The sequence below is a fragment of the Saccoglossus kowalevskii genome, chromosome 2 (genome assembly GCF_978046115.1).
Source record: "Saccoglossus kowalevskii chromosome 2, keSacKowa6.1, whole genome shotgun sequence".
Lineage (NCBI taxonomy): Eukaryota > Metazoa > Hemichordata > Enteropneusta > Harrimaniidae > Saccoglossus > Saccoglossus kowalevskii.
Window position 1 is genome coordinate 208391 of NC_140642.1, and position 16858 is coordinate 225248.

The window sequence follows — 16858 nt, forward strand, 5'->3', positions numbered from 1 at the left end:
TATCATCGCCGCCAGGGAAGTCTTTCTGTTACTGTTGCCATTTTGGTATTTGAACCATCACACCTGTACTATACCAGTTACGGTAATATTACGTTGCGTGTGACACCAAATATACGTGGTCGTTTCTTCCAAACAAGAAAACTGTTCAAAAAAACCATCAAAGAGAAGAAAAAACAAAAAAAAGCTCTACTACTAAACCAACTTGAAACCTCAAAAGAAAACCCTTCTGAATTCTGGAAAACATTGCGTGAAATGAATAATGAAGAATCGCACAACGAGTGTAACAACAATATAAAACCAGTTGAATGGCTTTCATATTTTAAAAAATTATTTAATGCAAATTCCACATCCCACAGTGATGATTTAACTACTGAATTAAAGAACAAAGAAGAACACATGGCTCTTAATTCTGACATGAACGGTTCAATTCTAAAAGATGAAATTTTAAAAGGGATTAACCTATTGAAAAATAATAAAGCTTCGAGTCAAGATAAAATTTGCAATGAAATGCTAAAACACAGCCAAGCCAACTTACTGAAAGCCATACATAAGCTTTTTAATATAATTTTTAATTCAAACCACTTTCCAGATTCTTGGAACCTCAGTTTTTTGATACCAATCCACAAATCCGGCTCCAAATCCAACCCATCTAACTATAGAGGCATTGCCATTTCTAGTTGCCTTGGCAAATTATTTACAAGCATTCTAAACAGTAGACTAACCACATTCTTAGAGAAAAAGAACATACTTTTAAACAAGCAATTCGGGTTTCGAAAAGATCGACGCACAACAGACAATATCTTCATTCTTAAGACAATAATTAACAAATATCTTTATCATAGTAGCACTGTCAATAACAAAGAAAATATTAAAATACAAAAAAATTATAGTAAAAATTCAAATAAAATATATGCGTGCTTTGTTGACCTAAAAAAGGCCTTCGACAGTGTCTGGCATCAGGGGTTGTATATTAAATTGTTAAAGCTTGGAATATCGGGTAAAATCTATAAAATTATCAAAAATATGTATAGTAAGGTAAAATATAAAGTTAAGAGCAAAGAAGGATTAAGTGAACACTTCACTTCAAGGGTGGGAGTAAAACAGGGCTGTAACTTAAGCCCAACCCTATTCAACATTTTCATAAACGATTTACCTGATGTTCTTAATAAACCTGGATGTGACCCACCCAAACTACAAAATACACATATTAACTGTATAATGTATGCTGACGATCTTGTAATACTTTCTGAATCAAAAACAGGATTACAAACTTGCCTTGATAATTTATCGATATACATTAAAAAATGGCATCTAACTGTTAACACGGAAAAGACAAAAACTATGATCTTTAACAGATTTCTAGAGAATGATATTTTCTTCTTTGAAGGTTGTGAGTTAATTACTGTAAAATCAACTAATTACCTAGGATTAATAGTAAGTGCTAATGGAAAATTCAAGGAAGGCCTGGAAAGCATAAAAAGAAAAGCTTTAAAGGCCTTATTTTCCTTAAAGGGAAAAACAGGCAAAAATCTAAGTATACCACTGTCACTCTCTCTGTTTGATAAACTAATCAGACCAATTCTCACATATGGTAGTGATGTATGGGGGAGATGAAATTTCACTAAAATCACCAATTGAAGATGTACATATATATTATCTTCGTTTTCCTTTGGGTACATCCAAAAAACACTACAACAATGGGTTTATACGGCGAACTTGAACATTACCCATTGGAGACTTTTATTGAAAAACAAATGATAAAATATTTTAATCGTATAAAGAACTCGTCAAATGCATTACTAAAACTAGCTTTCCAAGAAAACATAGAAATTAATAGTAAATGGTACACTAATATAAATTCCCTTTTGAATAACATCAGTCTAACCTGGTCGACAGCAATGAAATTCTAGCCGCAAGGCAATTAGGACAAATTAACAAAAATATACAAACATCATTCATATCAACTTGGAAAAGTGAATTACATAATGACAATCGATCAAAACAAAATGAAAAAAATAAATTAAGAACATACAGAGAATTAAAGAACAATTTTGCCTTCGAAACATACCTTGTTACCCTGAAAAACATCGAGATGCGCGAAAATTTAACTAAATTCCGCCTCAGTGACCATAACTTGAAAATTGAGACTGGCAGACACAAAGGAATACCCCTTGCTAATAGATTATGCAACCTTTGTGATCAAAATGAAGTAGAAGATGAGTATCACCTCATGATGTCATGTAAAAGATATACCCCCCGAAAGAAATGTTCTATTCGAAATGGCAAAAACCAAAACTTTAAAAATTTGCCACCAAAGACACAATTCATAGCCTTGCTAAATAACAGTGGCCTAACACTCCCCGTAGAGCAAGGTACCTAAAGAAGTGTTTTGAAATAAGACAGCAACCCCAGTGACAACCTTCTCTCACTATTTTGAGTTTTACATTTTGTCTTCTAACTATCGTAGTATCATAATTTTATACTTGCTATTATCTGTAATGTATTAGCTTAGATTGTTTTGTGTTTTTTTTTGCTTTTTTTATCTATTTACTGTTTTGTAACCTTTTATTCCATTTTAAACTTTTGTAACCATTGCCAATCCCTCCGGGGAATGTGTAAGTGTTAATAAAAAAAATTACAAAAATTACAAATTACATGATAAGCTCTGCTCGACAAAGTTGACAGCGAAGCTAAAATGGATGTACAGACACATCCCAAGAAGCATGATGTTTGTGTGATCAGTGAGGCATGTTTGAAATACAAGTGGAATAGAACACAAGCAACCACAGTGGTCAAAACATCAGTCCTTGTTTTCTCACTTCATCCAACCGGGACCTAATGACCCTTGACAATATAAATATATCATATTTGCTGTTAAAAGCACATTTCTAATGAAAACCCCAAAAACTTCCATTTAGTGTATGCTGAATCATTAAAATACGACTAAATGTGACCGTAGACACACAGCTGTCTAGACTGTCAACAGATCTGACGTCTAATTTCTTTAATGAAATACCTCAAACTAAGGTGTTCTTCTGAATGGCAATTATTTCCAGCAAATGCCATCCTAATTAGGCCAGACATCTGTCAACCTCTTGTAATTTACATAAGCATGTACATGTATGCTACCAATAGAGCAGATACACTGTACAACATATTGGCTTGAGTTAAAAATATTGTTTTCTTGATTTTCGGCACCACCTCACACATAGAGACCAATATGGGTGGGTGATATATATATACCCCGTAGTTAAACAAGCAGCCTGTCGGCAGAGATAGCTCCGCTGTTAGCAATTAAGAACTGAAGATATCATTAGAAAATGAACAATATGTAGCACAGTCCTATATGCTTAACTTTGAAATCAAACTATGTATCCAATGCAACCCCAATTGTCGATATATCAACCAATACAAAATGTAATAACACTGCTACTCACGTACGTCCCAAGTGGATTCCAAACTTGTACCAAGTACACACACGAGACAAAAGAAAATACATAAAAGACTAAAGTCTAAGTAAAATTACTTATAGTAAAATAATATGCTGTCAATAAATTTGCTAGCACTATTGGCAACGAACCCATCTCTCGAACTTAAAATTTCTGTAAACATTTGTTGTTCTGATAGTTTAAGGGCACTTTCATTATAAATGCTAACTACATTCAGAAATTCAGTACGAGCATTTGTTATTCCAGTATGGTTACAGTCTAAAAGTGCATGGATTTCATTGCCAATAGCCCCATTGTTACAAAAATGGCACTTTCTTTCCTCTGGAGGTATGCCTTGATATCTAAGTTTTTCAATTGGTAGGGTATGTGCGGATATCCTAAATTTGGTGAAGCTGGTTCTATGTTGTGCATTTTTTACTTGATTCAAATATGGTTCAAATTTATATGTAGGTTTGAACTGAGTGTATGTATGTAATTTATTGTTTTGGGTTGTCTGGACTGTTGGTAGACAAACTTTTTCAACATAGATTTCTTTTAATTTTGACTTAAGCAGAGTATTGTCATCAGCATCACCAGTTTTAGTTATCTCCTGTAATTTATTTACAAATGTTGCCCATGTATTACCTTTGATTTTGGTTTCTGAGATGTAAGCACAATGTACTAAGTGACTGCAATTGCTGGTGTTGTTTTCAATTCTTTTCTTGTATTTAAATAATTGTGCACATATTTCAGTAATAACAGGATAACTTCCAAGTTCAGCTCTAGAAGCAATATTACTTGAATGCCTGTGCACTCTTAATACACTTTTACAGAACTTAATGTGAAGTTGCTCAAATTGTGATCTGTCATTAAAGAGATTATTAACAAATCTTTTTGTATCAATTTGATCATCCTGTTTAGATTTGTAAATCTTGAAGGTAAAAGCCCCCCAAATTTCTGAGCCATACATTAAGATCGGTAAGACTGTACTTTTAAAAAGCTGTAAAGCATTACTAATAGAAAGAGTTTGGTTATGTAAAGTGATAATTTGCTTTTCCAATCACCCATCACACGAACCACTTCTCCTGGAATCCCATTGCATAAGGCCCATGTAGCCCCCTCCTCTGCGAGAACTGTGCTCTGAGTACTCATTAAGAGGGAGAGAACAGAGATATGTAGATAGTCTGCGTTGAAATTGACCTGGGGACAAGGGTGGGAGGAGGGTGGCAAAATACAGGCCCAAGGGCACTTGCTTTGTGGGTAGAAGCGAGGGCTGCCAAAAGTGCTGTGGCAGAACAGAGCAGGTGGGGTGCAATACGTGGTATACATGTAGGTATCGAGAGTTGACGTTGCTGAAATTGAATGGTTTTAGACCACCGTACTTGGAGAATTAAACCCTGGGGATGGAGAAGAATGTCATCGCGTGATAAGCGCTTGCCATGAATGAATACACCAGGGAGGGACAAGGAGGTTGGACAGCCTAAAAAGACCAAAGAAAGCACGCACACATACTGCCAAAAATATTCAATCAACTGGCATAGATAAGTCCACTAAACTACAGAGCTTAAGCAAAATAACTGGTGTGATAGGAAGTTTGCGCTTAGGTGCGTCTCCAAGGGTACGCTTAACACCCCTATAAATTGAGGTAGGTAGCCAGTTTGTGTACTCATCAGGACTATAAAATAGACAGGGTATGACACAGTGCATTCCATTTACTGACACAATCCCTACCAAACTTCTTGTACCTGCACATTATTTAGAGTATTTATATAGGACAGTCGAAAACAGAATAACCAAGTCTCCATTATTTTAGTGAAAAAATCTCAAGCCTATTCTCCAAGTGCTCACACACTGGCATCAGTGGTTAAAAATAAATTAGTTGATAACAATGCATTTTTTTTCTTATTTTATTTTGCCCGATATGATAGAAACTTTGAACAGCATGATTGCACAGCAGCGATTATCATATTTAAAGAAAATAGTCAGAATAAATTCATTTTGATTATGGCAAACCATACTCTAGCACCAGCCTTAGCTGTCTTCTTAAAAAACAGCTATGGAACAAAACAGCAACAACTATCAGTGTATTAGGCCACATTTTGTGTTCATTCTATATTCTGTATTCACCATTGGCTGCAAATTGTATTTTTTTGTTTTTGACTTTTTTTTTTTTTTTTTTTTTTTTTTTTTTAAGAAAAGTTTTTATTTTTTGTTTTTTTTTTTAGATTGTAGTTTTTTTTTTAAATTTCTTTCTGTAAGACCCTTTTTATCCTTTCCTAAGGATTTTATGCGTCTAATAAAAAAATAAAACTAAATAAAAAAAAATATTTTCTGGAATTTACAGCAAACATTCAATATTGAGCCAAGATGAGTGGATTATGTTTTTAAATAATTTAACATTGGGTGTATCATGTTTTATAAACAGTAAGGTTGCACTATAATGTGAAGAAGAGTATGTTACGTGTTCTATATGGCACACACCTATTGGTAAGCTTGAGAAATGTCATACCCCATCTATTTATTGTAAAGAGCTGGTTGAAAGAAAGATGTTTAATTACAAACTGTTTACTTTACAAGTAATCTTTAAGAAGCACTATGCAAGAAAAGACCTACAAATTCAACATTGAAATACTAGTATTCTCTTCTCAAATCACAATCATAATGTCATTCAAGGGTTTTCTTTGAAGAACTGGGACCATGGCATTATCAGCAGGATAACCAATCGGCAGTAGTAATAATAACTTTTCATTTGATGGCCTCTCAACCAACTTTCGTATCGCTGGTCCTGCATTGAGTGGAGTAGATGTCACTGTGCACAGACCAACATTCTAGAAATAGAATAAACACTGTTATTAATTATTATTTTAAGGTACATGTAGAGATGCAGTTTGCCTGACAGGTATTTTAATTAGTTAATTAGGAAACCAAGATCACCTCCCATGTCCACAAAACTATATATTTTCGGAAAGCTTATTGTATGAATTTTAAAATTTTGTTAGTATTTTTGTTATGGACACTGTAGTTTGAAATATGCTCAAAAATGTGCTTTTTTGGTCAAAAGTGATTTAAAAAAAAATTTAGCTCCTAAACCATGCTTGTTTCCTGTCAAAATTGGTTTATGGGTACATCTGTTTACTATGAAGAAAGTGCCGTCTTGAAAACTGTCTACCAGTTGTCAATTTTGCAGGGCAGCAGTCCAAATTTCACTACTTCAAGTTTATGCATAAATTAACACCCAGGCTAGTTGTCTGTACGATTGTTGTAACACTGTTCAACCAAAAACAATGCCCCAACGGCGTTTTGAAGATAAACACATTGTCAATCATTTGTGAAAATTTCAAAACAAAAGGTCAAAGCGTCTAGGAGCTATTTTTTTTTTAAAGTTCTGGGATGTGCACTAAAAAGAAGCCGAGATAATTGCTTACATGTATTTGCATAACAATTCACTCTGTAAGAAGTTTTCTAATGCTCATAATTAAAATGGCTGTAACAGTTCCAAATTTAAATGTATTATCCTTTTGTTAAAAGTTAAATATAGTGCATAATATGGAGATCCCGTCATTTCTTTTTTTCACCATGTTTCTTTTTTATTATTAATTAACAGCCTTGCTAAATCTTGCTAAGCATTCAAAGGAGAGAATGTTTGCACCTGTTATCTTTTTTTTTAAATCGTTTTTTGAGTATGTCCCACTATTCACAATTCTACAAAATTTTAACAGACTGTTTGGATAATAAAAAGCCAAAAAAAAAAAAATTTCACTCCCAAGTGCCCACGAACCTGCATCTCTACATTAATTGAACAGAAATTAATTACACCATTGATCTTTGATGCAAAACCTCAACTTTGTCACACAATTAAGTTGTGGTCATTTCACATGAAATGTATAAACGGTTATTGATTAAATTAAATCCCAAAATTATTAGTAATCATGTTAACAAATTAAAGCATCTCTGAGACTGTAAAAAGAAATATACACATTGCTTACCCAATCATAAATTATGATTTTGATTAGTAGTTGTTAATAAATCTGATATTAATGTTTTGTAGGGTAACTTATGAGATATCGTCTATCTATAAAACTCTTTATTGAACAAGTAACTTGTAGAATGCTGTGTGGGTAATTTTTATATTGATTTTCGTTGCATTTGCTGCAAATAGTTACCAAACAATGAGAAATCTATAAGATTGGATATATCTCTCAGCTGGCTTCACAGGCATAGTTCAAGACTACCTAACCAGTGCTTACAACACAGACGGTTTGTGGTTACAGCTTCATTTTGCAAGAAATTGACATTACAATAGAAAATAAAAGACTGGCACTGGCACATGCAATTAATAGCAAGTGAAATTCCTGGGATTGAAACATGGATTTTGAAGTCACTGATGTAGGCATTGAATAACTTCAAGTTGTCATAATGACAAGATAGTTTATTTTAATCAGTGCTGAACTAGAGGCTGAAATTATAATTAAGTTCGTTGTCATATAATTTGTTTATTTCAAATTCTCCTGAAGTCAAATAGAATACACTGGTAAAAGAATGTTTTGGGGTGTAGTTTACATTGTGTATGGAGTGGTAGGATTGAGTTTCATATAATTTGTTCATTTCCAACTCTCATGAAGTCGCATAGAATTTCACTTAATTTATTTTCGATGAAAAGTTTTCAAGCATTACCTGTGAATCCAATTTTCACTGTGCTGTGACAAGTATGAGGGAAATTTTCACTGAAATTTATTTTAGTGGAAAAATGTTTACATTGAAAATGTAATACATATTATTACATATGTACTGCAGTTTATTTTGATTCGTCCCTGAAATCAAAATCGGTACTTCCACACCCCATATGCAAATGAGGTCTGAGAGCGAATAAAGTAGTCCGTTCAAGAGTAGCGTTTTTGGAAACATAGCAGAAATAAACAATATTTAGAAGTACGATATTTTACCCTTGCGTACATGAATATATTTGCCAAGTGAAATGAAATATGAACAACATTAATGGAACTTCTAGGCAGTCATTTATTTTGACTAAAACAAATTTGCATATCACCAATGCAATAATGTTTTTGGTATTTTTCACGGTCAATATGCAAATGAACATGGTATTGGCGATCAGCTCGACTACGATTGCCCTTAAAATCACTTTTGTGTGTCTGCGTGTGATTTCCCGTGTTTTCACTTATAAATTCTTCTGTGTTTTTGTTTGGTTTGGCCGATTTTGCTCAAACTTAGCAGGTAGGTCACACCTTTATCCTAGTTATTAGGAAAAATCGGGGGGGGGGAATTCACACAGTTGCCATAGCAACAGCAAAAAATATTTTTGGATTGCTTCGTGCTAAATGTATCTCCTGCTACAAACTTATGATACAACACCTCAGACATAGCTTATTCTACTCAGCTTGAGTGTGGGCACAAAGTTACTATTTGTAAAATCTAAAAACAAATTATGATCACCATTTCCATGGCAACAGCCAAAGACTGATTTTTTGAATACCTTCACGCCAAACGTATCACACCCTACATTTCTATGATAAAAAGCACGGGCGTAGCTCATTCTAATCAGCTTGAATGTGGGCAACAATTCACTGTTTTTTATGTCTATTTTCAATACAGAGAAAATTTACCCAACGTTGGGGTAACTTTTCACCAGCAACGACTTTTAACTCCTCTGAGATTTTGTTTGGCTTGGCTGATTTTGTTCATACTTGACAGGCAGGTCGTACTGTCTCTAATTGGAAAAACAATCCTGGCCCATAGCTACCATGGCAACAGTCAAAAATTGTTTTTTTGAATACTTTCGCCCCAAATGTATTACCTCTCACCAGTCTTGTAATGTTAAAATGATCATGCTTTTTATTTTGGCTATGTTGCATACCGGTAAGAGATCAACGGCGCCGACATTGTTACACTGTATGAAAGTAATCTCAACGCAACTTTGAATGAAATGTAAATGCTGTCTCCGATCTTGAAAATACTATCGCAAAACAGTTGGAAATAATAAATTTAATGGCAGAATATGTCCTACTCCTAGCAATAAAATAAAGTGACTTCTAAAGACTGAATGTTTTTTTGTGAACTTCATGTACGATGCCCGGTTTTAGTTATAAACCGACGTTAGCTTCACGTTCATGTCCTACATTGGCAACAGCCGATAACATATACCTTGTTTTCTGAGCGGAGCGGAGCGCCAACCAGCCTGCCGGCTTGTTTTCATTGGCAACCGAACTAATTTTATTTTGTAAAAAAATTTTATCCAGTTCAAATCGTTCAGCAACATTTTTGGAATATTAGGTGAACATCACATGGAATACTACAATTGAGAGAACTTGATGTATGTTGAGTTTTATAAACCCTGAAGGGCTCTTGGAAGATCAACCCACAGTAAAATTAGCGATTACCATTGATCGAGGCATGACCATCAACATCAAAGTACCAGGAGGTTTCTGCTGGCGACGTTGCAGCGTTACGCAGTTCCAAATAAAGATTACCAATGCCAAATGAGCAACATTTTAACCGGTGATCAAGATTCATTTAATCGATGGCTAACAAGCAACATCACAAGCAAAGTTGTAGCGTGCAGTACTAGTAAGTCATCCCGTCAGTGGAGTAGCACAGTAGCACGACATGTTTGCCTTCAGCATTGTATTCAAATGAATCATGTGGTGTGCCGTTCTCCTTCAAACTAGGAATTCAGTCAATAGGGGAGTTTCAGTAAAAAAACCCATTGCAAATCATGCAAGTTCAACATTTTCAAAGCAGTATACCAAAACAGAAATGCTCAGAGATGCAAAAGAAGGATGGATATTACTTTTCACTGTACACATCTCTGTTGATACTATCCCTCACATATTCTACTCCCAATTACTCCTGCGTAAAATGGACTAGCCTCTTTTCATGTTGACATTCATAGTAAAATCATGTGACAGGCTGTTAAAATTGGCTGTTGCATACTCTTTCGCTTATCTGGAAAATGTGTTTAATTAGCTCTCATTCAAGCAACAATGCAGATTTCCCAGTGGGAGTGAAACTATTCGACTGCCATTAAAAAATAGGGGTGTTTTCAGCAAAAAACGAATAACCCTGGAATGCACACAACATACTGAATTTCGGAACAAATCGTGCATTATTTACAGCAGCAGAATACCACAGAAATATCAGACGAAACATGAAAACACTATATACCGGTATTGTATTTCAGCCTGAACCCTCTATATTGCAATTCAAGGAATTAACCCCATATGTGCATCCATTTTCCACCCTGGTATCACCCACCCCTGAAAACAAACTCTTAATACCACGCTGAAGCGTTTGGTAATAAATCTGCACACTGAGACCTGTAGAGCAGTCAGCAAAATCCCACATGCTATGGAGGTGCTAATTCTACTGTAATAGTGGTTCTGCTTGCTGCCGTCTGTCCTTGTACCATAAACTTGTTCAAAAACCAAAATTAAGTACGGGGCTGTTTCGATATATGGTTTCTGCCAAGATGTTTTCAGTTGCTTTAAATCGTTGACCCATTGCACACCCATTCTCTTCTGGTAGTTTAGATGTTCCTCATCTTCAACGATCTGTCTTATAAGTGACTTGATATCTTTATCCTGAATGACAACAAACATCCATGGCTGTAAGTGTGCACCACTGGGAGACGTGCCTACAATGAACAGAATCATATGCAACATGTTGAATTGAACACATTTTTTTTTCTCTAATTTAATTTTCCCATTGGCTGCAAGTTTATTTTGTGAAAGGAAACAAATTGTCATGAAATCATGATTATATTGTGATGGTGGTGTTTTATGGTGATAGGCAATGTTGTTTTTGGCGATAAAAAAGATGGTGAGATGTTTCTTCTAGTCAGTACTGGAAAAATGAATGTTCATATGTGACTAAATAATATGGATTTTCAATCTCTTAGGTATCACTAGTAACCCATTTAATAATATTGCATCATGGGAGTTTGGGATATTTTTACATATTCACTCATCACACGTGTAGTCATGTTAGAACAATGCACTGTGTATTTTCATACAAAATCTTGTATTGTCATTTATGGATTGTTTATCATAAGGATAAATGGCTAATTTTGGTCTACTGCAGTGAAGAAACTTGCCAGTGAGTCACTGACATTCCCAATAATTGTTTTAGAACTGGATGCATCTCTCCTAATTTACATTGCTGGCTACTGATGTTTTTCCTTCTACTAGTTGTGTATATTTGACATAATCACTAATTTAATAGTAGTGTATAAAATTGTGTGTGTAACATGCAATGTTTAAACTATACTTGTGTTATATGTGTTGTTTATTTGATACAATTTGAAACTAGTCAATCAGTGGGTGTTTTGTACAAACAACATTTATAATCATTTGGGTTTATACTGATAACACATAAACTTTCCACATTTTAAACTATATGCAAAATTAATGATACAATATGATCAATGGATATTATTAGAATTACAAGTATAATGTGCTTTGCAACAATGTGTGAAGCTTAACTAATAGTTTTCAAGGGAAATAAAATTGACCATAAATAAAACCACTGGATATGCAAAAACAATTCCAACACGAGAGCTCAAAACACAAACATGAAGTATTCCTATCAAAGAGCTCAGTAACTATTGTATCTTTAATAATGTTTTTTGATCAGAGATGCAACTTTTTAAAATGAATTTGAGCTACCTACTTATAGTGGAACACTCATAAGATATACAGATCAAGAATTATGTCAGCTGAAGATTCATATGAGGAATGCATTCATCAGTTTTGCATACACAACTTTTGACAATTATTTATACACCAAATTTGAAGTCAGTAGGAATTACAGCCATTACAAAATGTTGACAAAAAATAATACCTTTGTTTTCAAAATTTGATTACATTTGATCTACATGCAATCCATATTACTGTTAAAAAGATTCACATCTGTACTGATTTACTGCAGAAAATATTCTATCAAAGATCCTATCCATTTCCAATTTACTGCAGCAAAGATTAACTTCTTTCCTGAATTCCTGTAGCAAAAATTCACTCATTTCCAATTTTTGCAGCAAAGATTCACTTCTTCCCAAATTACTGCAAAAACAATTCTACTACTATCCCAAATTACTCCTGCACAAATTCATTTCAGTTCCAAAACTGCATTAGCGGCAATGTCGGTCAGGCGCCCACCCACTTTTGCACAATATTTATATTCGGGGTCACATTCGACAAAGTGCCCACCCCTTTAAAATGCCACTAAACTTGGTCTTTGATCATTGCTTAATGAATACTGGTAGTCGTTTTTATATTATATAGCGTGGATATCTACGTCTAGAATATGTTGTGAATGCGTAGACTATGGTAACAGTAAATAAACTACCTTCTACAAAAATTGCAAGTTACCAGTTTTTTGAACAAGCAGCCAGTCGGCTGAGATAGCTCCGCTGTTTCAATTAAAGAACAGAAGATATCATTAGAAAATGAACAATATGTATAGTATCCAAGCAATGCTGTTTTCAACAAGAAGTCAAAAATACCACTTTTCACCAACAATGGGCCATTCCAGTTTATATCCAGACGAGTATGGAAAAAATATTCCAGGAAATCCAGGCAGTTATGGCTACTAAATAAAATATGGCCTAGTTTATCTCGCCACATACTGATTGATGAGGTTGGATTTCCAACAGCATGACTAAAAAAACTTAGAATTCTGACTGTATATGGTTAAAACAAGCAGCCTGTCGGCTGTTAGCAATGCACATTTCAATTAAAGAACAGAAGATATCATTAGAAAATGAACAATATGTATAGTATCGAAGCAATGGGACTTGCTGTATTCAACAAGAATTCAAAAATATAATTTTTAACCATAAATGATTGTGGTTTTTAACAAGAAGAAAATATCACTTTTTACCAAAAATGACAAAAATATTCATCAAAATTAGAGAATTGAAGATATCATCATGAAATGAACAAATTTGAGAGTGGTCCACATGTAGTACCTATATATGTAATATCAAAGCAATTGGACTTGCGGCTTTTAACAAGAAGTTGAAAATATCACTTTTTACCAAAAATGACAAAAATATTCACCAAAATTAGAAAGTTAAAGATATCATCATGAAATGAACAAATTTGAGAGTGGTCCACATGTAGTACCTATATATGTAATATCAAAGCAATTGGACTTGTGGTTTTTAACAAGAAGCCGAAAATATCACTTTTTACTAAAAATGACAAAAATATTCACCAAAATTAGAAAATTAAAGATATCATTACAAAATGAACAAATCTGAGAGAGATTATGTAGTACCTATATATGTAATATCAAAGCAATTGGACTTGCGGTTTTTAACAAGAAGTCGAAAATATCACTTTTTACCAAAAATGACAAAAATATTCACCAAAATTAGAGAATTGAAGATATGATCATGAAATGAAGAAATCTGAGAGAGGTCTATCCAAGGTACATATTCACGAAGTATCAAAGCATTCAGACTTGTAGTTTTCAAGAAGAAGTAGAAAAAGTAAAACATTGACACGGACGCCGCTGGACAATCACTCATATGATAAGCTCCGCTCGACAAAGTTGACAGTGGAGCTAAACAAGCAGCCTCTCAGCTGAGATAGCTCCGCTGTTAGCAAGGCACGTTTCAATTAAAGAACTGAAGATATCATTAGAAAATGAACAATATGTATAAGTATGTATAGCAATTGGACGTGCTGTTTTCAACAATAATTCAAAAATATCACTTTTTACCAAAAATGACAAAAATATTCACCAAAATTAGAAAATTAAAGATATCATTACAAAATGAACAAATCTGAGAGAGATTCACATGTAGTACCTATATATGTAATATCAAAGCAATTGGACTTGCGGTTTTTAACAAGAAGTCGAAAATATCACTTTTTACCAAAAATGACAAAAATATTCACCAAAATTAGAGAATTGAAGATATGATCATGAAATGAAGAAATCTGAGAGAGGTCTATCCAAGGTACATATTCACGAAGTATCAAAGCATTCAGACTTGTAGTTTTCAAGAAGAAGTCGAAAAAGTAAAACATTGACACGGACGCCGCCGGACAATCACTCACATGATAAGCTCCGCTCGACAAAGTCGACAGCGGAGCTAAACAAGCAGCCTCTCGGCTGAGATAGCTCCGCTGTTAGCAAGGCACGTTTCAATTAAAGAACTGAAGACATCATTAGAAAATGAACAATATGTATAAGTATGTATAGCAATTGGACGTGCTGTTTTCAACAATAATTCAAAAATATCACTTTTTACCAAAAATGACATAAATATTCATCAAAATTAGATAATTGAAGATATCATCACAAAATGAACAAATCTGAGAGAGGTCCACATGTAGTACCTATATATGTAATATCAAAGCAATCGGACTTGCGGTTTTAAACAAGAAGTCAAAAATATCACTTTTTACCAAAAATATTCACCAAAATTAGAGAATTGAGGATATCATCACAAAATGAACAAATCTCAGAAAGGTCCACATGTAGTACCTATATATGTAATATCAAAGCAATTGGATTTTTGGTTTTTAACAAGAAGTTGAAAATATCACTTTTTACCAAAAATGACCAAAATATTCACCAAAATTAAGAAATTTAAGATATCATCACAAAATGAACAAATCTGAGAGAGGTCCACATGTAGTATCTATATATGTAATATCCAAGCAATTGGACTTGCGGTTTTTAACAAGAAGTTGAAAATATCACTTTTTACCAAAAATGACAAAAATATTCACCAAAATTAGAGAATTAAAGATATCATTACAAAATGAACAAATCTGAGAGAGATTCACATGTAGTACCTATATATGTAATATCAAAGCAATTGGACGTGCTGTTTTCAACAATAATTCAAAAATATCACTTTTTACCAAAAATGACATAAATATTCATCAAAATTAGATAATTGAAGATATCATCACAGAATGAACAAATCTGAGAGAGGTCCACATGTAGTACCTATATATGTAATATCAAAGCAATCGGACTTGCGGTTTTAAACAAGAAGTCAAAAATATCACTTTTTACCAAAAATATTCACCAAAATTAGAGAATTGAGGATATCATCACAAAATGAACAAATCTCAGAAAGGTCCACATGTAGTACCTATATATGTAATATCAAAGCAATTGGATTTTTGGTTTTTAACAAGAAGTTGAAAATATCACTTTTTACCAAAAATGACCAAAATATTCACCAAAATTAAGAAATTTAAGATATCATCACGAAATGAACAAATCTGAGAGAGGTCCACATGTAGTATCTATATATGTAATATCAAAGCAATTGGACTTGCGGTTTTTAACAAGAAGTCGAAAATATCACTTTTTACCAAAAATGACAAAAATATTCACCAAAATTAGAGAATTAAAGATATCATTACAAAATGAACAAATCTGAGAGAGATTCACATGTAGTACCTATATATGTAATATCAAAGCAATTGGACTTGCGGTTTTTAACAAGAAGTCGAAAATATCACTTTTTACCAAAAATGACAAAAATATTCACCAAAGTTAGAGAATTGAAGATATCATTACAAAATGAACAAATCTGAGAGAGATACACATGTAGTACCTATAAATGTAATATCAAAGCAATTGGACTTGCGGTTTTTAACAAGAAGTCGAAAATATCACTTTTTACCAAAAATTACAAAAATATTCACCAAAATTAGAGAATTGAAGATATGATCATGAAATGAACAAATCTGATAGAGAGGTCTACCCAAGGTACATATACACCAAGTATCAAAGCATTCAGGCTTGTAGTTTTCAAGAAGAAGTCGAAAAAGTAAAACATTGACACGGACGACGGATGACGGACGACGCCGGACTCATATGATAAGCTCCGCTCGACAAAGTCGACAGCGGAGCTAAAAACAAGATGGCTGCCAGTCGGTCATTTTAAATCGAATCGCTAAATCACTGCATGTGCATATGTTCCATATTAGGTACTAGGCACATGCAAAGAATGAACGGAATCGGTCCAAGGGATTCTGAGATACGACTCCGAACGGACGAACAGACGCACAAACGGACGGAGACTGAATTACGCTGAGAGAGATACACATGTAGTACCTATAAATGTAATATCAAAGCAATAGCAATTAGAAACCTTTAACCGTGGTACATTCAAGTTCAAGATCACTGCACATGCCAAGCACTGAGACCAAACAGGCCTAAATGGTTCTGTGAACGGTCAAGGTAGTGTCAATGTGCAGAAAACACTTGATCTCAGTCCCATTAAAGCCAGATTCAAAGTCAGCCCTTTATTAATGTACACACTAGGCAGTACAAAACATAAACATGACTCACAGCCAGGGATTGTGGTGCACTCAAAACAGTGTTTTATAATACAAAAAAAACTTCAAATATAACTAAGTCCAACACATACTACTAATTAGACA

At 33.9% G+C, this 16858-nt stretch overlaps 1 protein-coding gene across 2 annotated transcripts in view; it reads right to left on the bottom strand.

Annotated features, from left to right (window-relative positions):
* Positions 1-5960: 5960 nt before the first annotated feature.
* Positions 5961-16858, bottom strand: part of LOC100378150 (iodotyrosine deiodinase-like) — a 44645-nt gene continuing 33747 nt past the window's right edge. The window contains exons 2-3 of one of the 2 annotated variants that reach the window (XM_085507650.1): positions 10760-11076; positions 5961-6256 (exon numbers count right to left, since the gene is read on the bottom strand). In XM_085507650.1, coding sequence (XP_085363776.1) covers positions 6074-6256; positions 10760-11076 — 500 coding nt within the window. In that variant the 3' untranslated portion in view covers positions 5961-6073. Of the gene's footprint in view, positions 6257-10697; positions 11077-16858 lie in introns of both variants that reach the window. The other variant, XM_085507657.1, reaches the window with a different exon arrangement.